The sequence below is a fragment of the Artemia sp. Qi Xiang Cuo genome, chromosome 4 (genome assembly GCF_049724085.1).
Source record: "Artemia sp. Qi Xiang Cuo chromosome 4, ASM4972408v1, whole genome shotgun sequence".
NCBI lineage: Eukaryota > Metazoa > Arthropoda > Branchiopoda > Anostraca > Artemiidae > Artemia > Artemia sp. Qi Xiang Cuo.
In genome coordinates, this window is record NC_142797.1 from 49,978,462 (window position 1) to 49,996,027 (window position 17,566).

The window sequence follows — 17,566 nt, forward strand, 5'->3', positions numbered from 1 at the left end:
TGCATACGAAAAGGTACAATCGCTGAGAATTCTGATTTTATATTCAAATTTCACTTCTTTTTTTAATTAGATCTCCACCTTTATTTATTTAAGAAAATCTTTACGAAGCAGCATGCAGAAAAGGCTACAAAGCTATTTCATAAGTAAACTACCATAAATTGTACTAAAATAGACTACAAAAATAGTGAACACTTTTGAGCTTTTCGAAGTTTTAACACAGATCTTCGTATCTAATTTTATATTTTTTAAATATGTAAGCGAGGATCTGTACTACTTATTGAGATTTTGCATTTGTCCTAGATATAAAACTCTGTTGCAATACGAATAAAGAAAGGCAAGTAAAATACTTCACTATGATAACCTCTGCAAATTTCTGCTGAACAAGATAAAAACTAACATATAGCGTGATGCTATAATGCATAGGGGAGACCAGGAGTATCCTGGACAGCTACTTTTGGGAAGCTATGTTCAGGAACGGTGTTGAACCGCCGTGTAACCGAACCACAAGCAACTGAACCCCTGTAATTGAACCACCGTGTAACTGAACCACCGTGTTACTCAGCCACCATGCAACTGAACCCCTGTATAACCGAACTCCTGTGCAACTGAGCTTTCGTGTAACTGAACCACCAGGCAACTGAACCCCATGTAACTAATCCTCGTGCAACTAAACCCCCCTGCAACTCAACCCCATTTAACTGAACCGCCATGTAACTGAACCCCCATGCAACTGAACCTCCATAACTGAACCATCGTGCAACTGAACCACTGTGCAGCTGAACTACCGTGGAACTTAACCACCATACAACTGAACCACCTTGCATGTTTCTTAAATTCATGATATAAACTACTATCAAGATCATTATTAAAAAAAACTTTGTTTTATTTTTGAAAAAAAAGAAGATCCGATATCGAAAACTATTAAAGCTGATTTATTTCTCTTTTTTTCAGATAAATCAGACCTTTCTGGACGTTAAGTAATAGACATATGTGTTTAAAGTATTTGACCTTTGTGAATCCAGATAACGAATTTTGATCAGATGTCTTTGAGGAGATTGCAGATAAAAAGGATATGGGAGGGGGACTGGTTGCACTCCATCCTTTTTTTTCAATATCCCTTAAACATACCCAGAAAGTTTAAACTTCATACCCTCAGGTATATATCCTCAGCTGTTCTCAACACAATGCAGATACGTCATCTTGTAAAACTGGATGCACAAAGTACCTCTTGATTTAGTTGAAGATACTTTTAAACATTTTCCGAACGATGTAACGGCTGATACCATCAGCCATTGTAGATATTGGTGGTATTTCCTTTTCAAAACCAATAAAGGAAAAATGTCTTTTGATTGTGTTTGGCATTCTTCTTGACATTTCCCTAATATTTGTTTGACCTTATAAGGTTTGACCTTAATGCTCCTGTTTTTTTATTTATAGGATTAAGCATGCCCTCTCTTCTTGATAAACAAAAAAACACCTTGTATGTTAATAATAGGCAACTTGCATAACTTACGGCCCTTGCACCAGGGGCTAGGGATTGTGAACCCTGGATGCATAGTCATTTAACCTTTGATCTATTTCACATAAAATGCTCATCTCAAAATTTTCCATCGGATGTATTTGGGAAAAAAAGGGTGGGGGTGAAAGCCCTTCGATCACTTCTAACTCTTAAAAAATGTTCTGGAACCTTGGATTTACAATCGAATGAGCACCTCCCCCCCCCCCCAAGTTCATACAAAAATCCTTTACATACTTATGTGTTAACATTAGGTACTGGCTTAACTTACAGACCTTGCTCAAGGAGCTGCTGGTGGGGTTGTTAACACCAGAGGCATGGTTATTTGACCTTTAGACTGTTTTGAAAAAAACAATTTTTTTTTTTTTGATCGGATGTAGTTGAGGAAAAAATGACGGCTAAAAGGGATAGTCGGACTGGCCTATATCTTCCTTTGATTTCTCAAAATTTAACGTGAGGCTTTAATTTCCGATCGAATGAGCCTTCTCAAAACTCTGTACGACCATCCCTTCTATAAAATGCTTAAATTTTAACAATGGGTAACTTGCAATAACCAACAGTCCTTGCCCCAAGGACTGTAGGGTTTTTTGTTAATCCTGTTTATTAATCACGTTTTATTGTTCGATAGAAAATTGAAAGTTTTAGTGCCTTTTTTAAAAGTCAAAAGTGATTGGACGGCAACCAGCCCCCCCCCCTCACCGGGAAAAAAACCTCCTGCCGAAGATACCTCCGGAAAATATCATCTCGCGGAAAATACCCCCCTCCCTGGAAAATACCTTCCCGTGAAAAATCCCCCCCGAAAAATACCTCATGTGTTTGGCTAGTATCCTGTCATTTTGACTTATAGAAAAGACTAGTATTGTAAGAGGCTTATAAATAATTTCTACCTCCATCCTCCTTTTATCTCTCCCCTAAAGCTAATTCTGTATTTATCCAAAGGCTCAATGAGAATTGAGATGTTTTGGCATAAAAATGCACCTTTTGAGGCATCTCCCTGTCTCCCTAGCTAAAAAACAATCTGAGAAGCCCATTGCAGAAGTTTCAGTACCTTTTTAAGTTTTGTATTTGGTCCATTGCTTACAGATAGTGTTTGTTATTGGGAAACATACGGAAATTTTGCGCGTGGGAGTTTTCTGAAGGGGGGGGGGGGATTTCCAGAGGGTTTTCCATGAGAAGAATATTCTTGCACGGAGGGAGGGGGGGAACTTACACATAAATTCCTCTTTTCCACTTTTCTTAGCACTTCTCAGCTAAACTAAAAAATAACAGAACCCAAATAAAATATTCCAATTTGGAAAACCATATTTTCGCAAGGGGGTATTTTCCAGGAGAGGGTTTTCTATGGGAGAGGTGGGGGGGGGGGAAACACCTAGACTCGTAGACCGTGGCAGGGCGAAGGGAATCCCCATTAACAGACATAAAAAAGGGAAATAAATCTGGCTTAAACAGTTTCTGACGTCCAATTTTCTGTGTTTTTATGATAAAAAAAACAGAGCTTTTTTATTAATCATCTTGACAGTTATTTATATTATGACTTTAAAAAGTAAACAATTCCAACAAGGCAGAACATGTAAAGATTCTAACTTTTGTTTTACCCAACCTAAGTACGGTGGTTGAGTTGCACGAGGATTCAGTTGCACGGTGGTTCAGTTTCACGGTGGTTCAGTTACATGGTGGTTCAGCTGCACAGTGGTTCAGTTACACGGTGGTTCAGTTACAGTGCTTCAGTTGCTTGGGGTTCAGTTACACGACGGTTCAGTTGCAATTGAACCTCAGTAACCTATTTGACTGATTGGTGACTTCAAAAGCTCAAACTACTTGTTTTTTCCCGAAGTTTCTTGGGCAAAGCGTTCGTATATCTTTTTCTTTAAACAGATCTAAAAAAAAAATTCTAGTTTTGCTCACTGTCCGAGGTCACCCCACGTAGTGGGGAGACTTCGGACATTCTTAGGGTTGAATTCGGACACATGAAATATAGCTTTCATTTATTCAAATACGGCCTCACTTTTGACCTCTCGTACATAATTTATAATTTGCTATCAAACTCGTCTGGTGCTACCTGCGCCTTTTGTAAGAGGTAGTCCGGGAATCTTGAGTTACTTTTAGTTATCCAACCGCTTTTTAGACTTTATAACCACGCTTGCTCATCCTTTTTTTTGCTATCTGCTTGTCCTTCAGTTCACTTTTGTTCTGGTGTCTCAGTCAATATTCTAGTCCATCTTTTATATGGTTTCCATGACCTATTGTTAGTGTTCCATCAGCCCTTGGGAATGGTCTAAGCAATTCCGAAGAAACCAAACTTGACTTTTAGTAGTGAGAATATTGACATATAGATCGTCCTATCCTGAAATAGATTTATCACGTAACCCCCCATATAAGAGCGGCCTACCAGTAATAAAAGAAGGAAAGAAAGGCACTTCCGTGAAAATGTCACGAACGAAAGGATACATACCGGTAGACTTGACGAATGAAATTATGTTTCAAGGAAAACAAATTTTCAAATATGGATCACAAGAGAGCTCTACCACCTTGTAAGTAGATATGTGTTCACCCAAATTCAGATAAAGCCAATCTTCCATTTTTTTTTATTTTTTTTTTAGTTCCTGTGCTAAATAGGTTCGAAGCCTCTAATATTCAACGTTTGCGTCTTCTGTGACAAGTAGGGTCGAAAGGTAAGCCTCTTTACGCCATACCTCTTATACAGGTCGACCAAACTGGGTCTAAGTGGCTGTTGTGGCAGTCTAGGAGAAAAACAGTTTGATTTCTATTATCCGTCTTTTTTACGAAGTCTCCCATTGTTTGTAAAAGCAGGCCACTGTTCATCCATTTAATTGAGTGGGCTGGTCTTAATGTACTGGGGTGAGCGCTGCATATCACACGTTGCGCAAAGTGCACCCTAGGGAACTCAAAATATTCTATTACTAATCTTTCTAACTCAGGACTAAACACTTGCCCTTTAAGGTCTTTTTTGTCAAATTAAAGTGATAGCCATCACTTTAAGAGCCCCTGCTGGGTGGCGGAGAAGGGGAATGTTCGTCTGCAATAGCTATTTCCCAACTCATCTTTGAAAATAGTCTTTTAACGTTGTTCTCTTAATACCAAATTCTTCCACAGCTTTTCGCATTATTTGTCAAAGATGACGGCTTTGGCCATTTTCTTAATTCAATCCATTATGGGGCAACTTGGCTTCTTACGTCTATAACGTCTTGGCACAGTCGTGGATTTCTATTAAAGATTCCTCTTCAAGGGGAAAAAAAATATTCAAATAGAGTCAGTAGGGAGATTTGCTTAAACCATATGCTACCTGTTAAAAAAAAAAAAAAAAAAAAAAAAAAAAAAAAAAAAAATCTCACGAGCCAAAGCCGAAGAAGCAAGTGTGGGTGTCAAGAACTTGTGAACCTTAAAAGTAATTGGCTAGAGATTGAACATTATGATTCCAAAGTAATTCTTCAAGTTGACTAAGGCTCGACATACTAAGAAATTTATTTATGAGAAACTTTCAAATCGCATAGGAAAATGAAGAAAAATTCTAAAAACTCGTATAGCTTTATTTTGTATTATCTGGAGAGGTTTAAAGCTCTTGACTGCTAGGCCAAATAACATAGCCAATCATCGTTGAAAGTGAAAATGCACGCTTACGAATGCAAGGGGGTTATTCTTAACAAGGGGGACCCCTTCATAGGTGTATAACCCCACTGCGACTGTAAACGATTGAACATGCGTCATGAATAAACGTCATGAATACCTAACTTGAAGCTACGAAGTTTAAATTTTATTGAAACTCCTGGTGAGCTACTATATAACTTATAAAAGGATTAAAAAATTACGAGACTTAACTTCAAAATTGTTTTTATTTTTATTTATTTATTTATTATTACCAAAATACGGTAAGCCTTATCAAGGTTGTCGCACTTTTGTACTTGTTGCACTTTTATTTAATTTTTTCAGAAACGGTTAAACTATTGGCTTTTTTAATGAGATTCTTTAATATATCGCTAGAAAACACTATTTTATGATTTACTAGCGGAATTTTGTATATGGTAATTAGGGAGTAAATGGCCTGTCCAGAATAACCTCTTGTCCGGGATAAGCCCGTCTCCCCTACTATTAGTGCAAATAACCTACTGCAGTAATAAATAGTTGTCAGATTTTGTGCAGCCTACACGTCTTTTCCCCTGGTCATAACTTTTTTGGAAGTCTCGATCACTCCAGGGCCCGTGAAGCTTTTTTAAAGAGAAAGAGCGGGGAACTGCTTCACAATAAAAGTCATAGAAAATATTTAATGTCTTTTTCAGAAGGATAGCTATATAGCTGGTGTTAAGTATGAAAAATCGAAGAAGCGACGCTAGCAATCATAGTGTCGAAAAGCAATAACTACAGCTACGCACATAGCCGAATTATGTAAGCCAAAGTTATGTTTTAAGGACGCACCAGGGTATTGAAACGTACTATAAATGTTCTCGTTCATCGAGTTCAACAGGTGTCAGATGTATTTAGAATTTAACGTGAACCTTCAAAATGAAAAATTAGAAATTCTGGCAGCAAAAATTGAAATGGTTTTGTCTTCTCAGTAGTGCATATTTTAAAAAAAGATTAATAGTTAACAATCAATTGATATTTCTATCACTTTAGCTGTTCAATGGCACTTTTGCCTGACTATTGAAGGGTCCAATTGCAAATTGACACAAATATATGTGAAAATCTAATACAGTGATTTGATAGTCGAAACTGTGTAGAATAGTCTAAAGTGCAACCAATATTTGCGTAATGAAAATTTTCTAAGAATGTAGGTGGTGAATACGAAACCTTGCACATTGATAGTAAATTTTAAGTACGGGCTAAATCCGGTATATACTTTTATTTTGTGTTAAGTGAATATTTATTTAGATTTTTGCTAATAACACTCTAGCCCATGCTGAGCCATGCTATAGTTGCGGGTTCGTATTTTGAAAAGCTATATTCAACGTACTTGGAAGAATAACGTTTTAAATAGGCGTGGGGTTGATTTGGGAACCTGAAAACGATTGTCTAGGCTCTTGGCACAAATTGAGCCATTCATACTTGGCACGTATGTGAGGAGAGGCCTTGGGGTCCATGCTCTCGCACCTTGGGTCCTATGTCTGCATTACATAATGATCATACACACTCAGCCGTTTCATATCCGCCATGGCATGTTTTCTGTTTTTTATCTTTTCTTTGCTATTTATTTTTTTCTTACGATTGCGGTTATTGCAGAAGAGGAAGAGAAATTGAACTTTTTTGATCAGACTAGAGCCCTTATATGTTATTCGAAATTAACTGCCTAGGTCTACCTCGGTGAAACTAATCGACAATGTCGTTACTAACAGAGGCAAATAAAAAACGTTATCATTTATCGTATTTTAAACAGTTTAATTTGTCATGAAAAATAGGACCAAATGAACCTTTGGGTTTTATGCTCAGTACGTGAGGATTTGTAAACTGAAAGGTATAGAACTGTTATTATATATTAACTTACAGTTATTTTAGGTTCTCGATGCGGATGGGACTTTCATAATGCGCTGGACCCCAGATTTTGAAGCAAGTCGGGTAGATTTCGAGTTTGAAGTGATGACAACGGGGTGGCTAGGGGTAACGTTTCTACCACCATTAGATCTCGGAAAATTTGCAGATACCATCGTTGCTGGAGTACTAGACGATGGCACAGCCTACATGCAAGTAAGTTAAAACCGCTTTCTACTATTAAATCTAGTCCTCGGTACCCAGGCAGGTGCTCCTTGGGGTAAAATGGGATTGCATTTTGCTAATTTCAGGACCCAATGGTCTCTAAACCCAAGATAACACCTTCCCAATTCCAGTACCTTAGGAAATCCAATAAATTAAATAAATATCATATTAGTAGTATTTTGCTGTACATAAAGAGCTCCCAGTGCTCCTTGGAGATAATATCTATTAAATAATTTTGCTGCTCGGACTAGTTTTTAAATTTGTTTCTATGAGATTGGGTCTCGTTGAAATTTACAAAATTCTTTTTTCCTTGGTTGGAGGAATCATGGATACTTTGTAGGAAAAACTATTTTAACTTTTGTGATTTGACCTTTTTGGTTGGGGCAAAGTTATCAACGGGGAAAAGGAGGGGCAAAGCATCAGCAAAGATTTTCTTATTTTTTACAAGTTTTGGAATCCTTAGGAAGCTAAACACATATTTCCAGTTTCAGTTCTTAAAATCGTTTTTTACAGCCTACTTCAGTCTTATGCTTCACATTGTCCTTTTTTTCATCTATGTCAAGCTTTCTCCATTACTAAAGCCGCTTTCAAAACTCTATGATAAAGCAAGGATTATTATTCAGGAAACTAATCATTTCAGTTTTCCATTTCCATTTAAAGATTTTCTTATTTTTTACAAGTCTTGGAATCCTTAGGAAGCTAAACACATATTTCCAGTTTCAGTTCTTAAAATCCTTTTTTACAGCCTACTTCAGTCGTATGCTTCACATTGTCCTGTTTTTCATCTATGTCAAGCTTTCTCCATTACTAAAGCCGCTTTCAAAACTCTATGATAAAGTAAGGATTATTATTCAGGAAACTAATCATTTTCCATTTAAACCCTTACTTGATTTGAAATCTCTTTATCTTCCGCTGTGTGCTTCTTTCACTTTTCTAAATTTCATTACCTCTTTCCTGCTGCCCTGTGTAATAATATATCTTTTCATTTTTGATCAATTGTCTTATCATCACTCCACTTCAAACAATTTACAGATTCTTCATATTCCATCATTGTAGTCAGACTTCAAACCCCTGATACTTTTTATACTGATCATGCTCTCAAAGTCGTGCTCAAAGTTGTGACTCATTTGGTCTCTAAAAAGAATGTCGAAGAATTTTCAATTAATAATTGATTTTTTTTCCCCCTGGATTGGGTGTTTGTCAGAAGATTATTTCAGTTTTCTGGTTATTTCGGTTTCATTGTTGTTTGGTTTGAGATCTTGTGCTACTCCTTTGCCTAGCTTGTGACTTCGTCAATTTTGGTGGTGAGAAACTGTGTTTGCGACAATAGACCAAGCTGTAGACCAAGCAATTTGAAGTATGGTTGCATCAATATATGACGCCAAAAACTAGGCCACAAACTTTTTTCGATTTGGTTAAACTTAGAGAGCATGTAGATAAGAGCAAGGGAACCTCAGTTAAGAAGAAATCTATTAAAAACAATTTTTCTTGTTAATTCTGAATCCATAAAATAGACCCACAATTGTTTTGTCTCTGATCGGCTTGCCGCTTTATGGGCATACAAACTGGGTAAAACGAGCCCAGGGGGAGAAAACATTTTGAAAAAGATGGGTTGTATCGGTTCTTGACATCCTAAAAGCCGTCTTATTAATTGACATGAACCTTTTCGGATAAGTAGACTGGAATAAGGGCCTGAGGGGGCCTTACAGAGAACAACACATTTTGAAAGAAAAATTTGGCTGTATCGACTCTAAGCTCGAAAATTTTAATATTTTTGCTCATCCTTTTAGAATTTTCTGGGTGGAAAAACACGGGGTATCTCCATTAAGATAAATGAATTAAGGAAAGATAGCTGACTGTATTGATCTGTGATGTCTGATTCTATTTTGTTTCCAGACAATAAACAGAACTATTTTTTACGAACAACGTTGACATGTATTTATTTAAACAATCAAGCCGCAAGAAAAAACCTTAAGGTGCAGGTATATTCAGGAGCATTGGCAGAATGGTTTCAGCCCTACTATAATCTTCCAGTAACTGTTTCTTTTAGTCGTTTAGTCTAGAAAGCTTTTGCGCCACAAACAAATTAAAATAAAGAAGACAAACAGCAACTGAGTATAGTTTCAGATGAGACAGTCATATTTTTATAACATCATAATGTAACTTATTTTTCAAGGATCGATACACAGACACTAGCATTCCAGAGCCAGGTACGCCTCGACCAATGGATACTCAACAAGATTGGCCAATTATTTATGCTGAAGAAGCAAATGGCAAAACCATAATCCAAACTTCAAGAGCGTTCGATACTAACGATCCTGAGGACAGGCCAGTCATCAAGGTACTTCTAAATCCAAAATTTGATACCCAACAAATAAAGTAACTTATACAAAAAGTGTTAAAATGATGAATGTGTCTTATATATGTTTTCACAGGATTGTCTAAGGATGATCAGTTCAACGCGAGGCCAATCTTAAACGGTGACAGAGAAGATAATAAAATTTAGTCTAACGACTAACGGATTCAGGAAAATAAATCCAAACAAATGGCTGAAAAACTTTCAAGTTTAATTATCTCCGTCCTACTTATCCCGCGAGATTTGTTTTCAAATCAAGATCAATACCTAGCATCCTCTTAAAGTCAGCATGCTGAATCCGCTGGTTTAGTATTCATTTGTTTCTCGTGATAAATTTTAGATTAAAGCCTTAATTTTGGCTTTTTGTTATCAGATTTTTTTTGGAAAATAAAATTTTGGTATTAATACAAGTTAAGAAAAGAATTGTGCCCAAAAAATCAAATGTTGTTTCTAAATACTAGTTAGCTCTTGTGTAAAATTTCTATTGGAACTTAATGCGACGGCTGTTGTAATTTGCAGTTATCCTATGAATTTAAATTTACATGGTCGTCTTCGTTTGTAGCGATGTCAGTCGATTCCTTGAGTTTATGTAAAACAGTATTTATAGATTCCCACTGAACTTGAGCCTTGGGTACCCGGTTCGGTACACGTCAGGATCTGAAATTTGCGCACAAAGTTGCAAATTTTGGGACCGAAAGATATCTATGGTCAAAGTAGTAGGTTGCAAATTCCAGAGTACAGCGTAATAAAAAAGATAGAAAGAATTAAATAACCATATATTATCCATCAGGGTTCATCAGAGATGCCACTGGCCTTTATGGGTATCGGCACTTGGCTTCAGGGCCAAGCCAAATAAGTACCCATTACCTGCTCCGGAAGGCATTTTCCCTGGAAGAGTAAAACCAAACTTCTCCTTGATCATCTTACGCAGTAGTTAGGCACAGAAGCAAAAGGGACTTCTTTCTATCAGCTCTCACCGCAATAACCCAATAGATATCTAATCTCCAGAAACCCTTGTGCACTGTCGAACCAAGATAGGATATCCTTACAACCAGATTTTTAAAGTCTTTCCGATGTCCATATTTTTCCTGTAGTGCCTTGAGATATTCCAACGACATTTCTTCTAAATACCTGCCAAAATCCAGAACAGTTGATAGAGGCTTCTGTAGAGCCGAATAAAGTATTTTGTCATCTGTCGCATAGTAAAATCCTAGTCTATTGCTGAGCAACCTGCTTCAGCGAAGAACAAAGACATTTCTTTTTTGGGATGGCTAAAAACAATGCACCAAAAACTAGAGAAGGTTTCCATGTATACCCTGCGAAGCAATTACGTAATTTTGTGTCAGTCGTAATGGATTTGACCATAAAAACATATTTCAAGTTTAAGAAAAAAGAAAAAAAACATTCTGTTATATCTGTTAAGTGTGATTCCAAAAAATTTTTTGCTAGCGCATTTTGGTGCGGTAATTAAGACTACATGTTATAAACCTTGCAACTGAAATGCGCCAGATTATCGTGGGATAACCAGGATTTGCACTAGACAAACGGGACTTAACTAGTAAAAAAAGAGTTTGATGGAAGAAATAAATACGGGTTACCTTAAGTATCTAATACTGTTGATTAAGTTTAAAAAATTTTTCCATTGATTAGTTTTACACATGCATTTACTTCTTGTCCTCTTGTTTAATCATTATATCTTTTTAGCGTATTGTTTCACGTTGTTTGCTAGAAAGAAAAAAAATTGAATCGCTATCTACCTTACAAAACTTCTATCTTAATTTATGATAGGTTATATTTTTGAACTTTTTTCTAGTTTATTTAACTTTTGATTAGATATCGCTTCATTAAAAAAAAAAAAAAAAAACTGCCTTCCTTACATTCAAGAGCAGATGAAAATATTTTAGTTTTTTGTCTTTTTTTTAAACCCTTCAGTAGTTATTATGTCTGTAAACTAGTTAAAAGCCCCACTAACCGCCAGAATTTTCTTATAATAAAAATTTGATCACAGAAGTTCTGTGGGTAAGATCCTTAGAGGGATAGATAGAGAAATAGAAATTGTGAGGGGTAGAGATAGAGAAAGCGAGTGGTCAGCGGGTGGGAAAGGAGAGGAATTGAGAGAGGTGGTGAGAGAATGAAAGAAAGGAAGAAAATAGAAAAAAGCGTTTTGCTCAAGTTTAAGTAAGAAGGTGTTATGGGTCTCAAATATTATGGCTCTTAAGGGTCAGAAAAATAAGAAGCAAAATGTAGTTGTCCTAGCAAGTCAATATTTAGGTTGTGGAAAAAAACTAAAAAAGGGCATTGCGAAATGTACATAGCACCCGTGCGTATTACCTGGGGACATACGAGAAACTGCTGAACATTTCTGTTGCATGTTCCAGTTTGAATCATAAAATATATTATCGTTTTCCATTTAATCCAGGTTATATTTTCCAATTAGGGCAGTTTTGTAGAGTTCCCCAAAGAGCTTTAGTGAGAATGAGTTACGATCAGCTCCAGTGAAATTTCATGAATTACATTAAAATATGGACAAAATGTGCTATATAGTATGCAAAGGGATTCTTTTAAAAATATAATTTATTTTAAGGATTTTGCAAGAATATGAAGGCTGAGAATATTTTCTAGATGTAAAATGTGTTTATTATAACATTTATTTTTCTTTATTGACCTAGCCAATGAAGAATTTTTCTATTTTTTCTGAATATAAGCATCTATGAAATGATTAAACTAGATTTTCGTGTAATTTGTGCTAATCTTGTAACTCCATTTGCTAAAAACTTACTTTTGCATTCAACATGTTTCGATATTTTAAGTTTTATTTTGACACAACAAAAAAATATAAACAAATTTTTTTTTTCACGCCAGAAAAACACATTTTTTCACAATGAATTTTCCCATGTAAATAGTTGAATGCTGAGCCAGAATTCAACTTTTGTACATGTGTTCGTAAAAAGACTTTCTCTTCGATTATATCGGCACGGATTGCTTAGAGGAGAAATCCCCTTTGAAATAAAAATCCACTTCTTAGACAATTGTAATAGTGGCTAATAAATAGCTCCGTAACAACGGTGAAATAAATCGATGCCATGTAAAGTCACAAAGCTCAGGTTAGTCAGACTTTATTCAAACATGTTCAGTCATTTACAAGGCCCTTAATTTTTTTCTGTTTCGTATAGCTATGCTCCTTAACTATGGAAGGAACGATACTCATACTTAGATGAAATATGAACGATACTCAGATTAATATTACGACCATATAAAAGCTACTGTTTTTAATTTTAGGATGAAACCCTTGTCTTCGCATGGGCCTTTGATGATGTCGATATAGTTGAAGGAGAACCACCCTTTCATGGGCCATCAAGGGGTTCAGTTTTGCTGAATCTACTATACCCAGAAAAAACTTTTAAGTTATAGTAATATACCTTTGTGATTTTGATACAAAATTTAAAAATCCAAATAAAATGAAAGAGAACATACTTTGATCGTGATGGCCTTTGAGGTTTATTCACAATAAGGTTTGACTAACGTCGAGCAATGTGCCCCGTTCATAATAAGATTCAATTCCAGAAATATTTAGCGCAAACCAATAACTTTGATTGGCCTTCGCTAAATTGACAAAAAAACTCAATTAAATCGAACTTTGGTGCTGGATCTAGCTAGATCTTATAGTGTAAAAAATGGCTCAAATGGCTTGCCATTAGCTACATCTCATTGTGAATAGGCCTGAAGCCACATAAAATATTATTTCGATATAGGTCAATTTACTAAGTTTAAGAATTGCCGTCAATACAAAGAAAAAGAAGAAGAAAAATACCTAACACTGGTATTGTGAAATTCTAATAAAAATGTAAACAATGGCCAAATCGGCATCACAAATATTTTTCTTAAAAAAAATATCTTGGTTTTTCACGCTGAACATAAGTTTTCATAACCTTTACAATTCTGAATTATGAAATTTGTCTACTGAATGCCTTTTAATTTCTTACAAATCTTAAAAATCTTACAAATTTCTTACAAATCTTACATGTTACGCAAGCGATAGCTTCTCGTCTTCTTTATTATAAAGCCGACGTCAAATATCGCAGAAATGTCTACTTAAACTTCGTTCTGACAGACAGAAAGGAGCATACCACCCGAGGGACAGCCGGCTACAGCCTGTCAATAATGTATTTATTACAGCAAAAGAGGCAGAGGGCTTGAAAAATTGTTAATATTGATTGACAAAATGGGGAGGGGGAGGGCTTCCTGCAGCCAATGAATTTGCCTAATATATTTGAAAGGAATGGAATTGAAACGAAGAAAACAGATGCGAAAAAAGGGTCATTTAAGGAAGTAAAATTATAAAAGAAAAAAGTACAACTCTAATATTTTGATTTTCTTTTTTCTTTATTCTCGCGTTTATTACAGCACGAATGACACTTTGTGTTCCGAGGGGGCGACAATCCTAATTTGATTTATGACAGCTTCAGTTTTTGAACTCTGACTTTTATTATGCACTGTATAACTCAATACTACTAATTCGAATACTAGGTAATCTATATTTGTGCAAAATTGCTTACGCAATCGAAATTATTACAAAATGACAAGGAATGGGCTTAAAAAAAAATGTAGAATTGGTGCCGCATTAAAATAGCAAAACTCAGTTAATTGTCACAACGTAATTTATATCGAGAATTTTTTCTACGAAGTTTGACTAGTTTCAAGTCTGTTTTGATTCTTCCAAATTTCCGTTTACAATAAAAGACCAGGAGCAAATGTCCAAAATCTGTCATTGTTTGGTGAAATGCAAATGATTATATGTGGTAATTTCTGTTCGTTTTAAGTTGCATTTTTTACTCGTTGTACATTTGTTCGTTTAAGATTTTATACCTCATCTCCTTTAGACTAATTTACACCTGTTTTAAGTTCTATATTCGCTCTTTATTTTTCGTGCAAAAGTTATCATTACAAAATTAAATTCCTTGAAAATGTCTCAAACCACAAGCATTCAAGAACATTCTTCTGCCAGGGTATGTCGAAACCTCTAAATAAGCGAGTCACTTTTCACGTATACATGCCTACTACGGCTATAAAAGGTTCTTCCTACCCTATCGCAGCAAGAAGATTAGGCTGGAGCATGGTGTTCGAAATAAGACAGTTTATAGCCCAAGAGCAGACTGCAAATTAAGAAACCTACTTAATTATGATATAATGTAAATTTCATGCCAACAACTTATACCAAGATTAAAATTAAAAAAAATATATATGTTCAGCAAATTTTCTCAGCAAATAATCCACAGGTAGTCGGCTATAACAATACATTTGATGTTACTGTAATCTGAAGATATACTGCCTAGACATACCCGTGCTAATTTTTCTCCCGAATCATGGAAAGTAAATGGGCTGTTTTCGAACTAAGTAATCATTAAAGTGCTTTCTGCAAACCTTATCTCCTAAAGGGGCAACTATGACACTGAGGTATGGCAAAAATCACCTTAAACGAGTTAATTAATCATTTATTAAAAGCTCATCGTTTTTGCTTTTTAAACTTTTTATCCTTATGGCCACCTTTCTTCCCTTTAAGCTTCTTGTCTTCTTTGAACTCATCCCGTTCTTCTACTTCTTCCAACAAATGTCGCTTTTCACCACTGAAAAGAAATATAAATACAATTAAACACTAAAATAGACAATTACTAAAAATATTCAGTAGCCTAGGCAGCCGTCAGGAAAACGCAAGGGCCCGCCTTCAAATAGAAGACTCATAATTTTGAAAAATTAATAGGACAAGTTACACATTCAAAGCATAATATGAGCACTATACAAACAATAGTTCAAGAAGTGGCCAAGGGGCAGAAGAGACAGACCAAAATGAACCTCGTCTAAAGAACCAAAATCAATTCCTGTAAGCATATCCTTAAAATGACTGCAGATTATGAAAGACAACACTTTGAAACCAATATATTCATTGGACTAATTAAGCTGATGAAATACGTTATTGCGTTTAAAGTCATTCTCTTGTTATTGTTTTTTCTAACCTAAAAAACAGAAAGGAAGAAAAATGCATGACTACCGAGTTACAAAGCCCACAGTGAAAGACCTGACAAAGTCGCGTAGCCTATGCAGTGGCCAAGGCCGTACCCAGGATTTTTTTTTTCAGAGGGGGTTTTACTCAAAGATTTATTTTCGGGGGGGGGGTATACAAAAAAACCTCAAAAACGCATCCGAAATTTGCTTATATCCGTTTTTGTTACGTTTTTATGAGTCAGACATATATTTCGGGGGGGGGGGGGGGTTCAAACCCCCAAACCCCCCCTCGGGGTCCGGCCTTGGCAGTGGCGGAAAATAATCTTTTCTTAATTTAAAGGCTTTCCACGTTCTGTGCTAAGTTTTTATTTTATGCACAAGCACAGCAAATTTAAATTCAGGAAAAGTTTGAATTCAATCCCACAAAATTATAACTGGAGTGCAACTTTTTAACAATTTCATAGCGATAAACGCCAAAAAGACGCAATCTCTCTTAGCAGTGAAGTAATCTTGGTATGATATCTGGTGATAAATAGATAACAAATCTCACCCTCCATCCCTCTCTGTTCGAATCTCCTACTTTGACCACCCTCAAGTATACCTAGAAAAATGTTTTAGTCTCTTTTATATAGTCCAACCTAACACACCTTGGGCTTTCTGCCCTTCTTTTCCCTCCTTTGCAGATTATTTCCTAAGGTCAAACATAAGATCATAGGGGGCCGTGCCTTGTTTGCCTCTCACTACAGGCAATCTAACGGTCCTATATCAATTTTAAATTTTTGGTCAACCCGCCTGAGACTCTAGGCAGGCGTGCCTTTCCAAAAGGCTTGAATGATCTTATTTTGAGACAATTCTTGTTCCATAACCCACAAGAAAACATGCCTTAACTACCTTGTCTTCCTCTATAACATTCTCTTCCTAGCCAATTATATATTAATAGTGGCTTAGTCGTGAAACGTATATAAGACTGGTTTTGGGTTAATATTGTAGTTCAATCAGAGAACTAAGAAAACTATTCAACACCATTTTTCTTACATGAGCCACCTGACAATCTGTGGTCTATATTGGGAAGAATACATGGTTTGAATACCTTTTGATCGAAAGAATAGATCCTTTTGTTTTTTCCAAAACACTTGACCATTCATTCTCAGAGCCTTTGATTTGATATTGACTCAGATCCATTTTCTTAAGTTTCTCAAGCTCTCTCTTTTGTTGCTCCTTCAGACTCTGAAAATAAATAACACTTATCAACTTCAGATAGCGTGAACGATGTTAATTTCGATAAATCTCAAATTAATCTGAACAATTTTCTTTTTATAAAGGATTTATTAAGGTACACGTTCACTCTAAAACAAGCAAATTTGCAGCAAGCCTGCAGCTGTATCTTACAGCAAAAGGACAAGAAGCTTATACCACTGGATTCACTAGTGTCAGATCTATCGATTCACAGAGCCAGAATAATGATATTACTTAAATTTTTCCATAGAGAAGGATCTAAAATTACTTACAAAATGGGAATACTGTCCATTTTTAGGATTTTCAACCACATTTTAACGGATTTTTTAGTCTAAAAAATCCTGTACACCAAATTTCAAAATTTAATTCTGTATATGGATAGAACTCAATGGAACAAATATGGGATTATAGCAAAATGTTTAGTTAATATTTAAAACCACAGGAGAGGTGAAAAATATCAGACGAAAAATTTTGTAAGAAATATGAACCTCAAGCATTAACACAAAACCCTGTTAGGCCTTTGATTGGAGGTATCAAAAGATCGCTCTCTTGAGATAGCCCTACCAGGCAAAGGGTCCAAGCTAGAGGTGCACCTGTGAACAGGGCTGTTTCCAAGTACTATTTCCTAGACGTTTCCTCCTTCAAGTAATCTAAGGGAACGGTGTGCAAATATTTTCGCCTTGACAGTTGGAAAATACTATCAAAAAGTAAAAAGGGTTTCTCAGATAAACGTGTTTGGACGCACTTATAGA

The 17,566-nt window shown here is 35.8% G+C and overlaps 2 protein-coding genes across 2 annotated transcripts in view; one reads left to right on the forward strand and one right to left on the reverse strand.

Moving 5' to 3' along the window:
• The window catches only part of LOC148953195 (DBH-like monooxygenase protein 1), a 13,193-nt gene extending 142 nt beyond the window's left edge, over positions 1-13,051 (forward strand). The window contains exons 1-4 of the mRNA XM_089088352.1: positions 1-13; positions 7,025-7,213; positions 9,399-9,563; positions 12,858-13,051. The exon at positions 1-13 is cut by the window's left edge and continues 142 nt beyond it. Of these exons, the coding sequence (XP_088944478.1) occupies positions 1-13; positions 7,025-7,213; positions 9,399-9,563; positions 12,858-12,989 (499 nt within the window). The 3' untranslated portion in view covers positions 12,990-13,051. The remainder of the gene's footprint in view (positions 14-7,024; positions 7,214-9,398; positions 9,564-12,857) is intronic.
• Positions 13,052-15,053: 2,002 nt separating this feature from the next.
• Positions 15,054-17,566, reverse strand: part of l(1)G0020 (RNA cytidine acetyltransferase l(1)G0020) — a 71,136-nt gene continuing 68,623 nt past the window's right edge. The window contains exons 17-18 of the mRNA XM_089088351.1: positions 16,669-16,805; positions 15,054-15,202 (exon numbers count right to left, since the gene is read on the reverse strand). Coding sequence (XP_088944477.1) covers positions 15,082-15,202; positions 16,669-16,805 — 258 coding nt within the window. The 3' untranslated portion in view covers positions 15,054-15,081. The remainder of the gene's footprint in view (positions 15,203-16,668; positions 16,806-17,566) is intronic.